Source organism: Molossus molossus, unplaced genomic scaffold (genome assembly GCF_014108415.1).
Source record: "Molossus molossus isolate mMolMol1 unplaced genomic scaffold, mMolMol1.p scaffold_m16_p_10, whole genome shotgun sequence".
In the NCBI taxonomy this organism is placed as follows: Eukaryota; Metazoa; Chordata; class Mammalia; order Chiroptera; family Molossidae; genus Molossus; species Molossus molossus.
In genome coordinates, this window is record NW_023425345.1 from 81627254 (window position 1) to 81648260 (window position 21007).

Here is a 21007-nt window from a genome sequence, read left to right on the forward strand (position 1 = left end):
GTGGTGATGGCCAGAGGGAAGGAGGGAGTGGTGTGTGTGTGGGGGGGGGACTGGTAGAAATGGCAAAGGTGGGGGCGGGGAATGGGGACATCTGTAATATCATCAACAATAACAATAAAGTTATAAAAAGTAAAATAAAGTTTTATAATCTTTAAAAAAATCTGTATAACTTAATTTGCCAAAGAATAGCTTCTGCTGTCCTTAGTTTTATCATTTGTATAGTGTTGAAATCTACTGTTGTTCAATACATATTTATAGATTTACCAGAAATATGCCATTATCTTTTTTCATCTCATGGGTGACTTCAAAATTAAAAAGGAATAGAAAAGAAAAATAAATAAAAGAGGCTAAACAATGATACACGAGAGACAGTATAAAAGGAAGGTGTTTTTTATTTTGCAACCCGAAGTCACGGCAGTGAAAAGAGCACATTTTTATTTTTTCTTTTGCCAGCAACTCTCATATCTCTGAAGAATTACCTCCATATGGTCAGGAAAAGGAAATAGCAGTACACAAATATTCAACGAATATTATGCACACGAAACAAACACGGCTGTAAGATAGTATGTTTCTTGTAGTATTCTTTTAAAAAATTGCTTCAGTGAGATCCTTTTAAGTAAATTTTTATTTTGCCAGCATCCTTCATTCAGGTTCCTGGAGAAAGAAGATGTGGGTGGCAGTGGCTAGTTGAACTAGCAGCTACTAATGGCCAAAGAAGTTTAGACAGGTTATATTTATGCTAGCCTAATGAAATAAAAACCATTGAGTGCAGTCAGCATCGGACAGCCGGGGAGGGTGACTGGGTTTTATCTGATGGCCTACTGAGTAATATGACAAAGTTCCTCAGCACTTGTTGGCACATACATTGTCAAGTACTGAGCAAAGCTTTGAAACTGCGAAGATGGTTCAAAAGAATCTCCAGCTTTCAGTTTCTTGCAGACCAGTAGGGGATATAGACACATAACAAATAACTTCAGCAGGAATTTGAGGTGTTAAATGTTAACTTAAAATACCTTGCTTCCCCCACAGTCTGTTCTTTATCCACATGGTGACTCCATCCTTCTTTGCTCAAGTCATCTTCAACTCCTCCCTTTCTCTTGTATCTCTACACTCAAACTACGGGCAAATTCTGAGGACTCCACTGAACAACATATATAGAATCTAATCACTTCTCACCAACTCCACCTCTACTCTCTGGCCAAACTTATTATCATTCTTATGTAGATTATTAAATAAAAACCAATCTGTTCTCCCTGCTCCTACACTTGTGCCTTTTAAGTCTATTTTCAACACGGCAGGGCAGAATGATTACTCCTAAAAGCCTAATCGTGTCAGCTGTACAAAACCTGCCAATTGCTTCTCATTTCTCTTAGGAAAACTAAAGCCTTGAGAATGGCTGATAAGCCCCAACCAGACCTTCTCCCTTCTGAACTTCTCAGCCTCCCAGTCTCCCCAACCCCACTTCACTCTAACCACACCGGCTTCCTCGCGCCCCCAGAAGTCCACGTGTTCACTTCTGTCTCAGGTCCTTCCTCCCTCCCTCCCTTCCTTCCTTCCTTCTGTTCCCTCTTGTTTGTAGTGTGCTTTCCTTTCATTCTCTCATTACCTTTCTTTACTCAAAAGTCATTTTCTCTGTGATGCTTTCTTTGCACATCCTATTTAAAACTACAATCCTCTAAATTCCCCAACACCTTTTATTCGACTTCCTAACTTTATCTCTATAGCTCTTCCCACCATCTGATATATTAGTTTTGTTATGTGGATCCCCTGACTCCAATGTAATCTCCATGAGGGCAGGTCTTCTTTCGTTTCGTTTTACTCACTATTGTTTCTCTAGTACCTAGAAAAGTGTTCAACCCATAGCAGTCACTCAATAATTGTTGAATGAATGGCTCTCCTTTTTGAAATACTCTCTGATCCTCTGAGGCAAATGTTTTCAAGTGTCTAGAAAAAAATATCACATATATAAAACTTACTTTTTCACATCAGACTGTGTAACAGACTCTGAGTTTAACTATAGGGACAGGGCCAGCAACCTAATTACAGAGCCCAGTGCAAAACATAAATGTGACAGCCCTTGTTCCAAAATTATTGAAATTTCAAGATGGCAACTGCCAAGCATTAAACCAAGTGTGGGGCTCTTCTAGGTCAGCCTTGTGGAGGAACTATACATGTGTCTCTGCACTTTCATATCACAAGAGTTAGTAAGGATCCTGGCACAGAGTGGGGACTCCATAAATGCTTGTTGATTGAATGCATGTATTTTTTTTTTTTTTTTAGTTTTCTTTATTGATTTAGAGAGAGAGGAAGTGAGAAGGAGAGAGAGATAGAAACATTGATGAGAGAGAACATCGACTGGCTACCTCCTTCATGCCCTCTCCCCCCAACTGGGGATCAGGCCCACAACCTGGGCATGTGCCCTGACCAGGAATCAAACTGGCAACCTTTTGTTGCATGGGCTGATGCTCAACCACTAAAGCCACACAGGCCAGGCGGTGCATTTATTATTATCTAGAAGAATTCGAAAGTATTCCACTTACGTAGTACCATCACAAAATCACCCTGAATTTTAAAAACATGATTAAGATGAGGAGTCTGAAGCAAGTTAAATATGTTTTTGTAAATAATACAACAATTTGAAGAGTTAGTTGTTGCCCTAAATTTTAACTAAATTCAATGGTTCACTTTTTATCCAATTTGATTTTCAGAACTTATTGTTTTCGATTTCAAAAATTAAAAACAAAACAAGTTAAAGATAATCCTGATCTACTCTATCTTATCTTACCAAACAAGTCTTTATTTTATTAACGGTGTGAAGCAATGTCTTTTAAGACAATATTCCCCATCACCATAAAGGTGATAGATTCAATCAGTGATGCATATATTTTGTGAAGTCACTGTATTAACTTAAAATAGGAGATTTAGTATCTAGAAAACCCTTTTAGTTTCCTTCATGCAAAAACAAATATATGTAATGAAATCTATAATATTTATTTGATTACCAAGAAGTCCACTTTCAACTCCCAAGTAGGAGAGCAATTTTTGCTATCAGTGTTCTTGTGTCATATTTTAGAGGAAACAGGAATTTAAAATGAGCTTTAAATCTCAAAAGAATTTTCCTTAAAGACTATAAGGCATGTCTATCTATAGGTAACTCTTGAAAAAAACAATGGTTATTCTATTTTCTTTTTTGCTGGCTTACGAACATTCCATAGGTCTCTAAAATCTTGATGAAAAGATACATGACTGTATTAGTAAAGGAGAGTGAGCCTCCTATAGGGGTGGGAGCAATGTTGAATCTTCAGTTAGTCTAATGCTTTCTTCATTTTCTCAAGGTCAAGATGGCCTTTTCTATACAGGACAACAATGATATAACAATACTTCACATTTGTATAGTCATTTTTTTTATTTTTCAAAATACTTTTTTCCTTACAAAATCATTGTTAAGAAAATAGAGCATCTTAGGTTATTTTTATTCCCTTCAGAAAATTGTGCATGTACACACTGAACAAAATTTATAAAAAAAGAGAAGAAAATGAGGAGTAAGTAAACAGTACTGGAATTCAGTGATCATTTAGAATACATTTTTTTTTTTTTCTGGCACAGTGAAAAATACATTGTTATCATGATATTTTATTATTGCCACCAGAGTATATAAAAATCTCTAAAATGTTAAGTTCATTATTTATTTGTAAGCATTATCAGAAGAAATAAATGACTAATTCAGTATAGACATATCATGAAGATTTTCAATCTTTCTTTTAAATCTCCTGTACATCACCTTTGTTTTCTTAAAATTTGCAAATGTAAGGTACATGCTACAATTGCTTAATTAAGTAATATTTTCTGAACATCATACAAGTATTTTTTCTATATAAGAAACTCAAAACATATGGTAATACTTCACCACATTTTAAACTCGATGTGTGTTATCCTCTAAACTCAGAAAATAAGTCAAGGTAAAGTTCTAAACTGCAGAATATTTTGAAAAAAAAAATAAAATAAAAATGTCTTGGAGTGATGTATTATAATTTCAAAAATTCTATGTTGCACATAACGAATAACTTCAATACCTCCTAAACTTCATTAATGTAAATCAGAACTGTTCTTAGAATAAAATAATACATTGTAATTATTTTGAGAATTAACTGGTTTCTTCCGGACAAATTAAAATCCAAAGGTCACATATCTGCATATATTCTGTTCTTGGTATGTCTGAAGAAAGAGACAGTTAATGAAACTTGCAAAACCTGGAAGAAAAGGAAACAACAGAAGATCAAAATGTAATCAAGTAAGAATAATTTGTAATGCTAACACTAATAATTTGTAATCACCAAAATACATACTGTAAAGGGAAAAGTGGTCATATAATAGGGTGAGGTATTTCAGAGTAAGGTGCATATGGTTGGGAATGAGAAGTCTGCAGTGTGAGTCTTGTGGAGTAACCCAGTTGTCACCAAGTTCATTTATATTAGGGACTAAGGAATGAATATGTAGACTTTTGCATTTTAATTACATGGGCTACCATTGGGCTGCCTTGATAAACCTGCTGATCATTTTTTTGTTCATCATCTTTCTACCCATATCATCAGTTCTACAAAACTGCCTCTTTTGGGCATAGGATCATGAAAAGTGGTGTGTAAGGGTAGACGGTAAATGGAGCACAGATACCACGTCCACTCAATCGTCTCTTAAACTCCTCAGCATGAACACAATAGCATTTCAGAGCAACTACAATAATGCTTGAAAGAATGTCTTGGTTTACCACCATTCTGAGATTAAAACTACCTCCAGTTGAAGTGGATTTAGGAAACCTTTGGTCAATGCCTTTTGGGATCACTGTAACATTGAATTCAATATCCCACTTTGACCAAACTATGCATTATATATTCATTCCAATGTTGTAGTTTGCACTGTAATAACCTATCCACTCAGTTTTCTTGAATCCATAGCCCCCACTTGCTCTCATCAATTGGTAATGAGACTGGAAAATGAAGTCCTGCTTCTGAATCTCAGCTCTGCAGCTGGCATCCTGCAGGTCACGAAATATGTCTATTTTGCTTCCCACTGTACCTCTAACATCTAGTACAGTACCTGAACCACAGTAACTTGAATGAATGAATCAATGAATGAATGAGTCCATGTGTGAATAGATTTACTAATGTCAAACATCTACCTAGATTTCATAAGTTTGCCAACTTGCCATCACGGTGCTCTCATGCAAAGAGCAATAAAATTATATGATACTTGCCAGTATGGTCACTTATTAACAGGCTCCATTGACTTGTCTGATTTAGGAATATCCCCCCACCAGCTGGACTTATACCTCTCTTGGTGCTAAGAGTCTCAAGGACCTGGCTTCTATTGGATTAACTTGTCTGATTAAGTTTCCAGCTGTTTATTCCACAGTTTATTCTACATCGTCTATACTTAATATTTTAATCTTTAAACATAGGAACAAAAGCTTACCTCTGAAACCAAAAGTCCAAAGTTAATTCCAATTAATGTTAAAGCATTAACTTGATACCATGTGTTGATTTTATTTTCACAACCCTAAGGGGAAAAAAGTTACTTAGACTGACTTGGAGGTGGACATTATTTTGTGAGTGATTCTATTATCAAGAAAAAGAGACATAGATATTAGAAATTTACCAAAGTCTAAAAAGCAAGTCAATGTCTAACTGGAGACTGAATTTTTTAGTCCAGGGAGTGTCATATGATAGCAGGACACCTTTATTGTTACTTTTAAAGTTACTTAGATGTTGTTATGCAATTGAAATCAGAAATTTCTTGTTCTGAGTGGGATTTGACTTTCTGCAGACAACTGTCATCTAGCAGGGTATACACACTATCACTGAAAATGATTAGTACCCAAATAGAAGAAGCTTTAAAAAAGTCCTCTATTTATTTGCGAATAAATTGTGTATTTAAATGTACTTAAAAGATACATCTTAAAAAAGAATAATATTAGTATATAAACTATTCAAAGTATTAGAAGTTCTTGCGATGGAAATCCCCTATTCATCAATATTCCATAATTGTATATTGTAATCATATATTTACATAATTGTAAATAGTAGTGCTCCACATGAACCTGTACTCTTGCTTCTACCTGAATACTATTTTTGTCATTGCTGGGCTCCCCTCCCTTCAATTTTTGCCAATCCTCATAGCTCTTTAATACTGGTATGGCAACTCTCCTACCAATCTTCTACACCAGAGGGTTGCCAGTAGTTCCTCCTCCCTCTACAAGGATTTGGGAAGGAGGATTGAGGAGAAAGGTTGATGGTATCCCAAGTTCTAACAGCACTCAAATCACATACTCCCAGAAAGTTTGTTTATTTATTATATACCTGAGATAGTCACTTAAATGAGTTCAATTTAGTGAAGTCACTTAAGAACCTAATCACCATAAATAACACTGCTTTTATATAACAATTTGCTCAGAATTCTACATAGACTAGCAAAAAAAGCGGGGGAGGGGCACCGTAAATACTTGCAGCAGCTTTGACTTATCTTTACCTCTAGGTAAGTTGCATTCAGTGGCTCATCACAGAACCACTTTCTTAATGTAGAATTCGTGCAAGAACATGGTACCTGTTCTGAATTTTCTTTATTCTTATTCTTTATCCAATCTGTGTAATTGTATTGGCCACAACACTGTAACTGGGAAAAAGATTTTATAAATTTTGCCATAAAATATTCAAAATGCAGTTAATTATATAATTCTCATGCACATTAAAGTGTTGTTATGATATGTTTATTAATGTATTCTCCATTAAAATTTAGTGAATTAAGCAAATAAGTGCACATTTATTTAATCTATTACTTTGTTGCTGCTACTGTTTATGTTAACAAGGCGTAAGATCTCTACCTACATAAGTGGGCTATGTTCAGCTGAAATTGTTAGATCTAAATTTATTGATAGGAGCCCAGGACAAAAGATAGGTTTGGCTTATTAAAGCTACGAACCATGTTTAGAGCCAGAACTTAGAAGAATCACCTTAGCCATATCTTCTTCCTAAACATAGCAGTTATCTTTATATGTATCGCAAATATGATGCCATATGTGTTTAATACACATAAGGAGATTCGGGTTTATATCTACTTTCTTTAGGATTGTTGTGAGATGTTAATGTTCAAATTTGTAGTGTGTGTGAAAAACTGCAACAACAAAAAACACAAAAATAATGATAAGGAAAATAGTCACAGAGATGATCAAACATATAAAAAAAAAAAGTCTCATTTCCTATCCTACTGAGTTGGGAGTATGTGAAAGAATCAGCTTATATATTTGACTCCTAGACAATAAGAGAAAGTTGAAGTGAATATTTCATTGTTTTCTCAACTTGTTAATGAAAGTAATGACATCAATACTGACTATGTCACCCTGGCCAGTTTGTTTCAGTGGTTAGAGAATCAGTCTGCAGACCAGAGTCTTGGGTTTGATTCCAGTCAAGGGCACATACCTCGGTTGTGGTTCATCTCTGCCCTGGTCGGGTTGTGTGAGAGGCAACCAGTCGATGTGGCTCTATCATATAGATGTTTCTCTCTGTCTCTCTCTCTGTCTCTCTCTCTCTGTCTCTCTCTCTCTTTCTCTCTCTCTCGCCCTCCCTCCCTCTCAGCCTATCTGATGATGAATAGAAAAGTATCCTTGGGTGAGGAGTTGAAAAAAAAAGAAAAGAATACTGACTATGTCACAATATGCACCAACAATCTTGACAAGATCTTGGAAATATTGAATGACTAAAATACTGCTTTAGAGTTTGGAAGCTAAAATTCAGTTCAACAAATTAAACCTGTGTATACTATATCAATTATAGTCAGAGTTAGGGACTGTCAGCTGGATTCTCACTAATTATAGTGATTTCATAGGTGGAACTGTTTTCCTGCTTATTAGTTTATGGCCATAAGAAAATGGTTCAATAATTTATTAGTTGCAATGCAATCTGAAAATGCAATACATGTACAGATCACATACATCAGAGAAAACACATTCAGAATAAAAATCTTTATAATTACATTTAAGTTCTCCTAAAATGCACTTTCATTAGTAAATGTACTAAAAATAATTAACGGCTTCCAGGTGAGGCACCTGATGAAGCAGTTAAGAACACAAAATCTAGTGCTAGACTGTCAGGGATTGAATCTTAGCTCTGCCACTTATCAGCTGGATGACACTGGCTCAGTTACTGGATCTCTCTGTCCCTCATCTAAAAAGAGAATCACAGTTTGACCTCATTGGTTGGATTAAATGAATAAATATATGCAAAGCACTTACAAAAGGGCCTGGTGCTATGTAAATGTTTGCTATTTTCTTTATCAAGCATTTATTATGTCCCAGGTGTCAATCTATTCTTGTGAATTATGTGGTTGACCATACCAATTCCCTTCACTGCCCAGAAAGATCTAAACTGTTAAATAATAATTTTAACAACATTAGCTAATAAGTATTAGTTGCTTACTGTGCCCCAGATCCATGGCTTTCTGAATATTTTATATATTACTTCATTTATTCCTGCCAATGAGAGGTAGGAGTTATTCTGCCCATTTTGCTGATATGTAATGGAAAGCTAAGAAAATTACTCGTCCAGGGTCACAAAGCTACAGTGTGGAAATCCCGACAGTCAGGCTCAAAGGGGAACCATCACACCTCTGCTGCCAGCAGGGACTGTGCTCAGAGACCTCCCATGGGTGCAGGAGGGCAGAGGATCCTACTTGGCAGACCACCACCAACACTTTAATAGGGAAACCAGGTTAAAATGCACATCACTTAACCCAGAAAAGGAGCTATATGTTACAAAAGGAAGATAAACTCAGACCTGTGAATGGGTACAATGTGATTCTACCTTGTTTGTTTGGAAGAAATACAAGAACATCTCATTCCTATGTCCCTACCCTCCCTGTATGCCCTCTATCCTACAGTGGTCACTTTTGACATCAAATCTTAGTTTTATACTAATGTTATCTTACTGTTTTCTGTAAAGCATTCAGAAGAGTCCACTTAGGTATATCTTCAGGCACATCTTTAGATCCATACTGAGAAATGACTAAATCAATTTCATCATGCCATACTTGGTGAACCTTTCGAAAATTGTATCAAAAGTGAAATTTTGATGGAAACTTTCCCTATGTCTCCTCATAAAAGGGTATTCAAAGTCAGTGTACTGGTTTCTGCTTCTGTCTCAATGCCCCCTTCCATATAACTATTTTTAGCAATCTCAGTGAGTGCTGATGCATTTGGTCTTACTTAAGCATTCAAAAGTTCATGACTTTCTTAACTAATTTCTAATTTGGTCCTCAAAAATGCCAAAAGTTAGAAAGAACAAAGAGTATTCCCATTTTATGAAGAAGGAGACAGATACTCAGGGAATTTGATTATTTGCTTTGTTTACATGAATAAGGTAGAGGAGCTGAGACTTTTAAATATAGTTCATTTAAATTTTAGTCTAATTACTTTTCTTGTATTATGCTATCTTTGAATAATAAAAACTAAATAACTCATGGGAATACTATAATAATTAAGACATCTGTACAAGTTAAACCCTTGTGCAGTTACTTATATGTCTATGCTTTAATATATTTAAGATTAGAATAACATAAATATTATTTAGAGCTGTAAATTATCTAACTTATTCTCCAAGTTAATTTTTATTTAGAATAGAAAGTGATGTTTTCCCATTTTATACTGCTGTGGGGAGAGGCCAGGCTCATGTCCTCATTTCCCTGCGAAGCATTATTTGGGAAGGCCAGAGCACTTATGAATCGCACCTTAGTACATAAGAGTAAACTGAGTTTACTAAATAATCTGTGTGACTACTATATAAATAAAATCCCCTCACACATATTCAATTTGACAAGCATCCATGGAAGCCCTAGTGCATCTCAAACACTGAATTAAGTACTGCAAATGGCATGAAAGATTTAGGGGCTCATAGGAGCTTAATCGACTTTGAATGCAGAATCAAATCAGTGTAAACAAAGTTGTTATTCTCTGGGATGAGCTAACAGGGGTTCAGCCCAGGCTCTGTGATTTGGCCATAACCTATTTATTTTTTAATTTTTTATTTATTTATTTTTTTGTTACAGATGTTTCTCATTTTTCCCTCATTGACACCCCCCCCACCCCCACCCCATCCCCAGCTTTGTTGTCTATGTTCATTGGTCATGCATACATGCAGGTAAGTTCTGGCCGTGATCTATTTAAGCAAGTATTTCTCCTCTCTCAGCCTCAGTTTCCTGTTCTAGAATGTAGGACTAGTAAAACACCTGTAGGAGGATAAATAATATAATGCCTAGAAAGTGCTTATCACAGTCTCTGGCAAATGGTAGTGATTATGAAATGATTCTTATTATTCTTAAAGTAGATAGAGAGGATTATGTGAATAATACTTAAGTAAATACGGGTGACACTGATAAACTATATTTAAGTGTTACGTTTTCTTAAGTATTACATTCAGGTTTTAGCACTAGTTCCAAAAGTTAGGTGATGGGTTGGGACCGGAAAATAGGCCCTGGGTGGTTAGATACCCAGGATAGATGCTAAGTACAAGAGAGCAAATAAAGTTGGAGGGAAGTTGTGTTATAGAGGAAGATTTTGTTAGTGTTTGACCATTACTTAGGTGTCTACCTACAGAGAGAATCTGAATGCTAGGAAGCAGAGGAATTAATCAGGGGCTCATTTAAAATTAATAAAGGGAAGGAAGAGGGCTCTTAAGTAACTACTCTATGACAGGAAGTTTGAACATTGTCAGGAAATGATAACTCTGTAACATAAGTAGGCATTAGCCATAGGATACAAATGAAGACCATGCTTCAGGCTGTCAAGCATCTTCAGGTATGTTAAGCATACCCAAACCTGTATGACTTCAAGTCCACACTCCTTTCACTGATGGACAATCTCCCATGATACAAAGACAGACAATGACTAAAACAGTGACTTTTTTGAAGGATTAAAAATTGTCCTGGCTGGTTTGGCTCAGCGGTTAGAGCGTCGGCCTGCGGTCCCGAGAGACCCGGGTTCAGTTCCCCCTAAGGGTACGTACCTCGGTTGCAGTTTGTCCCCGGCCCTGGATGGTTGTGCGGGTGGCAACCACTCGATGTGTCCCTTCACATCGATGTTTCTCTCTCTCTCTGTTTCTCTCTCTTCCTCCCACTCTACCTGAACAAAAAAATGGAAAAACCTCCTCGGGTGAGGATGATAAAAAAAAAAATAACCATAGGCTGCAATAGGTAGGTTTTGTTATGAAAGGTTTCTTCAGACAATTTTTAGTATGTGCTACTTTGAACTTACCTAATTAGTTTTACTATATCATTCATGACCATACCTGTGCACAATACGTGAATTATTCAGTTCATCTTAATGAAATTGTTAAATTTCAAATTAGTACAAGTTTAAAGTCTTTCTTTATAGAAGAGAATAAAGTTATTGGATGAGCAGTGGTAGCCAGCATGGACTAGGGACAATTTTGGATTTCCCATGCTTAGCATCTTCTCCTCTACCCTCACATTCATTATTGTCTGCAACATGCTCAATCTCTGCAAACAGAGAAAAGACAAGTTTTCCAACCCACCCTTCCTATCGAACACCTGGACCCTTCCTATATAGAATTCTAGTACTTTCCCCCCAAAAGACAGTTATTGTTTGCTTTTAATATAGGTGTATAGGTCTCAATAATCTAAGACCAATTTTCTTTAGATGTCAAATAAAAGTATGATCTTTCCGTACCTCCTCCTTCTTTGTGAAGATGAGTACTGAGAGAGCAACCTGAATACCAAAGGCCCCCATTAACAGTACCGCATACTACAACAGAAGAAAAACACAGATGACAACTATGCTTCTAATACATTTTTTAATGCTACAGTGATGGGAAAGTGTACATCCTATGAAATATTCAGTCTTAAAACATACATAGCTATTGCTGAAGTTTCCTGTTCTCTTATACAAGAGCAAAATTATTAAAACAGAAAAAGCAAATGAAAAAAATAACAATGAACATTTGGATAAGAGTAAGACAGAAGGAAGGGATAGTATTTCCTGAGAACCCTCAAAGATTACGTGGTTTAATAGAGATTGTTATTGTTATTGTCCTTATTCAGATCTAAAACTGTCAGAGAAGGAAATTCAATTAGTCAATTCCCTTGACCAGTGTAGACTGAAAATCAGTGTGTAGAGTGACCACCCAGACTTTCAGTGCTACACAAAAGGTAAATACTATCTCTGCATTCTTCCTGGCAAGACACAATGATTGCAGTTCAATTTTCTATCTGTCTTCTTGAAGGAGAGTGTCCGTGAGTCAAAATTAATTAGCTTTAAAAGGAATGTTAAAAAACTATATTCCATCCAAATGTGTGAATTGTGATCCATAGCTACTACATGTATGATAAATGACTCATGTTAGGTTTATATTCCTGATCATAATTTATCATTTCATGTTATATGCCTTGGGAGAGACAGAGTACTAGCCAGAGTCTAGAGTCTGCCCCTCTCAGCAGTTATATTTCACTTTGTTAAATAAATAATAAGTTGTGATCTCAGTTATAAGTTAGCTTCCTACATGGCATACCCACAAGCAGAAAATGCGCTGAGTATAGGATATGTGTTTTTTGTTTTTTTTTGCTTGCTAAGCTACAATGCTCATTGACTCTAATATACTTTATTCTGATATTAGTTTTATATTCTTAATTGGTCAATTGTAGTTCACCTTATAAGATGGATTACTATTGACTTTGTGCTAAAAATTAATATCTAAGTGTGCAAGCTCTAAGGTAGAGAGTTGATCTATGAGAAAATCTCCCTCAAAATTCTATCTAGAACAGTTTCTTGGAAGGGGGAGCTTTATTTGCCTAAGGGCACACTGTACTGCATTGTTGTGATAACATAAATCATTCAGCTCATTTATGTGATTTGGACACTCAAAATCAAAGATACACATTTAGGTTATTGAAGTGAAATGCATACCAGAATTAGGAGCCATCTGATTTCATTGTGAATTCCCAAATAACCCAAGAGAAAAAGAAGAAGAATAGCTGATCCAGTTCCAATCAAAATTCCAAAAACATATACTATCAAGGGATTATTTTCATCTGTGGAAATCATAAAATAACTTATTATTAAGTGATATTTGTTTTCTGTGTACTAATAAATGCAGCAACCCAATTTTTCTCTAAGCAGCTCTTGCCAAACCACTAAGATTCTTTCTCTCTCTCTTTTAAAACTTTATTCTAGACCCTCGTACTTGTAAAAACAACTTTTCTTCCTTTAATGATATGTTGGAGAATTTCTTCAGTTTCAGAAGATCTCTACCTTTGCCTTATTTTCACTGTCTTCCATAAGAGAAGACAATCTTTTTCTAAGGTGAACTCTTCTATAACTACTGTACATTCAAACATGTATGTATTTATTCATTCATCAGAACATATTTAAGAACGTAAAGTGTGCAGGTTAAGTTTTCCCGAGTTTATTGCTCATATGGCCCCATTAAAGCTAAATTTTATTCTCTCTATATCTTGATTGAGCTCTCTGGACTAGAAGAATAAACACACACACACACACACACACACACACACACTAGATGGTTAAATGCTTAATGCTATGGCACAGCTGTAGAACACTAAGACTCAATATTGATACTTGTTTCAAAGCAGGAAGAACAAACATATTAAATACCCCCTAGGTTCTGTGGGAGAGGCAATGGTGTGCTGGAGTATTTGCTCTGCCTCACAAAAGGCAGTTGTTGCCCTGGTCAGGTGGCTCAGTTGGTTGGAGCATCATCTGTACATCAAAAAGTTTGTGGGTTTGATTCCCGGTCAGGGCACATACCCAGGTTGGGGGCTTGATCCTCAGTCTCGTGCATGTGAGAGGCAATCGATTGATGTTTCTCTCACTCTCTCACTCCCTCCCTTCCTCTATCAATGAACATATCCTTGGGTGAGGATTAAAAAGAAGGTAACTGTTAATTTTTTGCAAAATATAAAAGCCAATTAAATTCACATTGGCACCTTAAAACTGGAACATGGTGGAAATAGTTAAACCATAGAAATCAACAAATACCATAAACTCTCCATCCCCAAACCTGTTAAACATTTACCAGCACACTTCTGGGTATAAGAGCATCTTATCCAGTAGGCAGAGAAGGTTGGAGGGGGAAATGTTAATTAATGGAGAAGGTAACACATGAGTTTAGGCTTTAAATGATCATTAGAAATATCTTTGGTAGCACAATAGAAGCATCTGGAGACCCAGAACCGCACATTGGGTGTCGGAAGCTCTGCTTCGCTGGTGCTTACAGTTCGAGGCTGGTGTGACTGGAAAAGTTTGCAGGGGCCAGATGATGGGCATTTGTATGGTGTTTCCTAGTCCTCTTCACTGGAATTAAATTCCATGAGGACAAGACCTTTATCTTTCCTGTATACTTGTATCCTCAGCTCACGGGATAGGACTCAACATGTAGAAGATGTTCTATACACACATTTGTCATTTAAATAAATAATGGTATTGGGGAGCCAGAGAAAGGCTTTTAATGTTACATGGTTAAATTTACCTTTTAAATTAATTACTTCAGTGGCATTTGGAAGATGGCCAAGGAAGACCAGAGCATAGCATACTGCGATTTGGTAAAGTAAGGACAATGTAAAGATCTTAAGTTTTTAAATAAAGTTAAATGCAGTCTGTTATTTTATTCATGTTTAGACAATGTTTTAAATATATATTTAAATAAATATATAAAAATGAAAATATCATATAAATATTTATGTATTAATAAATACTGGAGACATGCAAAAAATATCTGAACAAACATACTTTGGAAAGTATGGAGATGCATTTGGGCTTTGCAAAAATCAGAGGTAGATGATGTCTCTTCTCTCTGCCTCTCTCTGGAATCTGACTCCTCTAATTTATTCCTCCAGACCAGCTGCTGACCTCAAATCATTAGGTTAAATTTGGCTGCTGACAGATTCTGTGTTTCATAATCTTGGCTACCTGGGGTGGGACTAATCCTAGAGTCAATTAACCTCAAATTCAAAATTTTATGCAAAATATGTGTATTGAGATAAAATTGGTATAAAACAGTGTGTAAGTTTAAAGTATACAAGGTGTTGATTTGGTACATTTATGTATTACAACATGATTACTGTAGAAGCATTAGCCTGTCACATATTTATCAGAATAGTTAAGATTTAGTCTCTTAGTAACTTTGAAGTTTATAATACAGTGTTATTGACTATAATTACTATGTTGTGCACAAAATCACCAGTACTTATTCATCTATTAATTATAAGTTTATACCCTTAAACAATATATTTCCAATTCCCCCAGCCCCTACCCCTGATAACTACCATTCTACTCTATTTTTACAACCATTTTTTTAGATTCCACATTTAAGTGATATAAAGTATTTGTCCTTCTCTGTCTTACAGCACTTAGCATAATACTTTCATGGCCCATCAATGATGTCACAAATGACAGAATCTCCTTTTTTATTGCTGAGTAATATTCCTCTAGATATGTAAATATATCCCATCTTTATCTATTTAGCCATTGTTGGACATTTAGGTTGTTTGCATAAGAAACATATTTTATTTCTAACCATGTGATGAGAATAGATGATAACTGTGTTTTAAAAGAGATTATTTAATTTGGGCAGTAAAGCTATGTTGATCTCCATCATCGTTTCAAGTCTACAGATCTGTAAAGGTCCAGAGTTAGTAGAATAAACACAATCTTTCATTTCTCCCATTCCTAGCTTTCTCTCCCCAAATTTTCTCTCTTTTATGGTCTTGGATTTAAGTCCTGTCATTTAAAAATGTGTTTCTAAAACCAATGACAAAGACCTTCAGAGGAAAAAATTGAATTTTAGAGAAATACTGCCACCTGCTGAATAAATCATGTATACAATTGTTTAAAATGGAATGCCTTGCTTCATTCAGAGAGGAAGGAAAATAGATACATACCTAGAGCAGGGAAAAAATTATTTCTATCTAATAAAAGCCATGCACCAAATCCCATGAGTAAAAGTCCAAGAACCTACAAAAAAGAGTCAATGTGATTTTTAGTAATTGCCAATAAAAATGCATTACATTTTTCTAGACTAAATAATTTTGAAGATTCTTACCAAGAAAGCTCCATTAATGAGACTAAGAAAGTATTTTAAAATTAGTGATTTGCTTCTCCTTAACATTCTTTTTCCCCCCAGATATTGTTGATTCTGAAAAGATAAGCACAACTTTTATACACTCACCATAGTAACAACTTTAAATAATTGTGCCTATTAATGTTAATATGTGCATTTTTCTTCTCATACCAGTGGTCACTATAACATTTCCCTCTGCCTGCTCAAATATAAGAACATACTGAAGTTTATTGAAACTGTACCTGTCCTAGAACGGTAGAGATCTGCATTTTTTGGGCTAGGCAGTTGAGACCACGAGGGAATTTATATAACATGTCAATAGCTGCTTTCCTCAACTTTTTGCAGTTTTCAGAGAGTAAAATATGTTACACAGTTTCCAGTCTTAACACTCTTTTCTCCTTACTGGAAAGCTTTCCTTCACTTCTTTATGCCCCTCCTCTTCCCCAGAATAAAGTCAGTTCCTCTTGAGGTCTCTCTGTTGCCTCACCTCAATTTTTGCCTATTTTCTCCTTAACATGTCTTTCTTCCTATGTTGTCTCTGAGGCCTTTAAATAAAGAGAATAGGTCTTGTAAGTCTAGCACAGACTACGTACTTAACAGATATGTGTTGAATGAATGAATGGGATTAAATTATTTAATTAGCCTGTTATTTAGGGTACACAGTATAAGGAATAGAACTAACTAAAAATTGTTTTAATTAAGTATTATTTCCCCTAGAATCAATTTTCCTAAAACTTCTATGGAAAAACCAACACCCCATAGTTTTTAAAAATATGTTTTTACTGATTTTTTTTTTTTTAGAGAGAGAGAGGGAGAGAGATAGAAACATTGATTGGCTACTTCCTGCACGTCCCCCACTGGGGATCGAGCCTGCAACCTGGGCATGTGCCCTGACCTGCAATCCAACTGGAACCTCTCAGTCCATGGGACGATGCTCAAGTCCACTGAGCCACACCGGCCGGGCCCATTGTTTTTTGTTGCTTTACTACAAATCAATGTTTTACATTTTCCTGGGTGTGTTTCTGGATTTTCGTTTTTCCTTCATTGTTTTAATTCTAGCTAGCACCAAACTTTGTAGTTTACAAAGTTTGAATACATGCAGTGACTACTTGATATGATGTAAGATTTAATAACACTACTTTGAAGCTATTTTTGCCTAGTTAGGAAGAAACTAATCTATGTGCTAAAATGAAAGATGCACTGGAATTGGAGACATAAGAGATGTCCAGGTTAGAGTTTATATAGTTCCCTCCCTACGTTGACTGGGGGCCACATTCCTCCTAAAAACTCCCAAGGTTCTTCTTCCTAGTTTAAGTAGTTTCTCTAGGCTTTCTTTTCCATCCTCTACTTTGAATTCTATTGCTATCATTTGGTTTCTCCAATTTCTGTCCTTTAGTCTTATTCCTCCTGGATTCCTCCAGTGCCTGGCCTGTTTGGATGGAATCCTCAGTTAGAAAGACTGCCTGATTTTTATTTCAGTTTTTTCTGAAACACAAACAGAAAGAATATATGCATTCCTATATTCATAGCAGCACTATTTACAATACCTAAGATCTGGAAACAGCCCAAATGCCCATCAGTGGATGAGTGGATAAAAAAGCGGTGGTACATCTACACAAGGGAATACTATGCAGCTATAAAAAAAAGAATGATCTCTTACCCTTTGAGACAGCATGGAGAGACCTGAAGAGTATTATGCTAAGTGAAATAAGCCAGTCAGAGAAAGACAAGTACTACATGATCTAACTTGTATGTGGAATATAATGAACAAAATAAACTGACGAACAAAATAGATCCAGAAACATGGAAGCATGGGACAGGCTGATGAATCTCAGAGGGAAGGAGGGAAGGCTATTGGGAAGAGATTAACCAAATCACTTATATGCATATATGCATAAACCATGGACAAAGACAATAGTGTGGTGAAGGCCTGGGAGAGGCGGGTGTGGGGTGCAGGGGGTCAATGGGGGATAAAAGGGAGTCATATGTAATACTTTCAACAATAAAGATAAATTAAAAAATAAATAAAAAGAAATTAGGCCCAAAGTCCTGGTTTCTGTTTGCAAATAAGAAAGAGAAAGAACACTAATTAATGAAATCTTTCTGTGGTAACTCTGATGTAAAATGCTGAAGGCATATACTTGACTGTTGATTTGGTAATAATTAGCATGTTAGAATCAAAGCTAAAATGATTTATCAAAGGAACCAAATATAAAAATAAAAAAGTTTATGTTTCTCCCAGCCCAAGGTGAGTAATGAGTTCTCTTCTAGAATATCATCTGAGCCTTGATCCAAAATTTGCTCATGGTGTCATATTTTACAGCCAGCAGAAAAGAAAAGATGAGTCAATTCAGATAAACTTCTCTTAAACAAGTTAGGTAAAAGCTGCACATTTCTCTTCTACTCATATTCCTTTGGCACAGTTATTTGGCCATGCACAGCTGGAAGTGGAGACAACTATGTATCCAAGATGAAGGGGATACACTTGGATTCATCCAAGTGAATTGGGGTGGAGAGCCAAACAAAATGCCTAATAGGAAAGGGCATTATGAAAGATAATTAGAAGGAGAAAAAGAGGGTTTGGAACAGCATGAATTTGCTTTATTATGGAAAAGAATCAAAGATGATCAGAAGGATTCCTATAGGATCAGAAAATAAAAGAATAATGATAATCACTGGAACTAGGAAGACTGGGAAAAATTGTTTGAAAAAATTGTAAATTTCAAACATTTAATGTTTAGTAATTGAGTTTGAATTGGTAGATGTCTGTAGTTAAGCACTGGAAATGGAGTGCAGATAAGCAGATAGCATAAGCTAAGCAAACCTAGGGGTCATTCATAGAGATGATGTCATGGGAATGAATGAAAGAGAAGAGGTAACTAGAACCCAGCAGTGTGGTTCAGTTGGTTGAGTGTTGTCCAGTGCACCAAGAGGTCTATAGTTCAATTCCCAATCAGGGCAATGCCTGGTGCTAGTTTGCTATTACTCTCAGAAACACCAATGAAGAAAGAGACTCAGAAAGGTAAAATAAGTTGCTTGATATCACCCAGTTAATATGTGGCAGAGCTGAGACTTAAACCCAGAGATATAAACCATATAAGTCATTATCTATAAATACCCATTATAACAACACATAATGTGTTGTGAACATTAAATGAGATTATGTTTGTAAAGCATTTAACTCAGTGCCTGGCTAAATGCTAGCTAGTGATCTCATACCACATCCTAGTATAAAAATACCAAGGTTTACAGTGAGATGGGCATGAGGACGGGACATGGGATGGGGACAGGGGGGAAGTGATGGACTCTGAAGTAGGAGTCATGGCAGCTGCAGGGAGAAAGCACAAAGAGGGTTAACAAGGGAACCTGAGGTTTGCGATAGTCTTTAAGTGGAAAAAGAGAAGCAGAGGCCTAAGAATCCAACACTGTGGGTTGTCTACTAAAAATATTATGGCTTAATAATCATCCTTAAGAAAATGAAAAAAACAAGCAAATACCTGCTATGCAGCTATTTGAGTACTACAATTATATTCCAGAGTATTTAAATTACATCACTTTCCTATGAAGAATAAGTCATCTGTTAAAGATTACTTATTAATCTAAAGTCCTATTAAAGTCCACCATCAATTATTATTTTCAAACAAATATTATTCTTGCCAGATATCTGAGGAATAAACAGTTTTCTTTTATCTTTTCCTAGTGAAATATGTTGTGTTAGGTCAACAGGATATAAACCAAGCAGATGTGTGGATGATTTTCAAATAAGAGCACAATTTAATGGAAAAAAAACAAACAAACACCAAAACACATTATTTATAAAATGAAAAAAATCTACTCAGGTTAAAAGGTCATAGTCAATTTAATTTTTTTAAAAAAGGTTATAGGCAAACAAACACAATTTCAAGCTATAATTTCTAGGAAGATTACAATTAAATAGATTTCTGCTAAACACTGCATTATTAAATAATAATGTCAAGTTAAATTGATTTATAATCTATAACTATTTGAGATGTTGTATTTTGTTCCTTAATTATTAATATTAATTAGTGATCATTAAGATATGGCTAATTGATATAATTATCAGTTTTCTACTAAAGTAAAAAATAACATGAGAATATAAGAGATGTAGTAACACTCATCATGAATTAATTTATCTTCAGAAGAACTTTCAATAATTTTATTTTTGCCTTCAATTTGTTTGACAAGGTAAGTTTTAAGAAAGAAAGCATCTAGACATCACCTTCAAATTAGCTGATTACTAAACTAGCTGTTAAAAATTAGTCTTAGGAATTAATTGATTTTTAGGAAAAGCCTGAATAATTTCATAATTACAAATAAAATTAAGCTTAAAAGTTTTACATGTTAATTTCAACATAATATGGTAGGTAGCCTCACCACTTTAAATGAAGAGTTTGAATAGTCTATAAGTCAGTAACAAAAGTAAACATTTTTTTAAAAGAACATTTTAGCATGGACTTTGATAATAAAAATATTTTAAATTTAATTAGATCTAAATTCAGGAGTAGTTTATTTTTGAAAATCATTTTCTTTCTTAAACGAGGCACTGATGTTTTTTAAATATCAAAAGCCTACCGATTTATTTCTGTATATTATTAGTTCTCATGTTGATGCAATGTGAGTTTATCGTTACTAAGCAATACAGTCTATAAGCTCAATGAAATGTTTGCTTTTAGCATACTGTATGTCAGATATCTTTTGCAATTATGAGTGGCCACTTCCTCTTGGAATTTAATTCCTCATTTGAAAACTTAAAGGAATTAAAATCGAAGTATTTGTTACCACCTAAAATGAAATTTCACATCTGCACACTATATATTTGCTTCACACCCACCCCCAAAAAACTTTGATCAAAT

The 21007-nt window shown here is 35.3% G+C and overlaps 1 protein-coding gene across 1 annotated transcript; it reads right to left on the bottom strand.

Moving 5' to 3' along the window:
- Nucleotides 1–4181: 4181 nt before the first annotated feature.
- Nucleotides 4182–16181, bottom strand: TSPAN19 (tetraspanin 19). The gene is made up of 8 exons (XM_036250548.1): nt 16116–16181; nt 15955–16027; nt 12962–13086; nt 11729–11803; nt 8974–9084; nt 6523–6666; nt 5470–5553; nt 4182–4250 (listed from the first exon to the last, which is right to left on the bottom strand). The coding sequence occupies exons 1-8, from the start codon at nt 16179–16181 to the stop codon at nt 4182–4184; spliced, it is 747 nt and encodes a 248-aa protein (XP_036106441.1).
- Between the last annotated feature and the right edge of the window lie 4826 nt (nt 16182–21007).

What these genes read in the sequence shown, in the direction of transcription:
- TSPAN19 (XM_036250548.1), bottom strand. Translation starts at nt 16,181, where the DNA reads ATGTTAAGGAGAAGCAAATCACTAATTTTAAAATACTTTCTTAGTCTC. An exon ending in TCAGATGGCTCCTAATTCTG is followed by an intron (nt 11,804 to 12,961) that starts GTATGCATTTCA and finishes CTTCTGTTGTAG; the next exon opens with TATGCGGTACTGTTAATGGG. An exon ending in TTGGACTTTTGGTTTCAGAG is followed by an intron (nt 4,251 to 5,469) that starts GTAAGCTTTTGT and finishes CTTTTCTTCCAG; the next exon opens with GTTTTGCAAGTTTCATTAAC.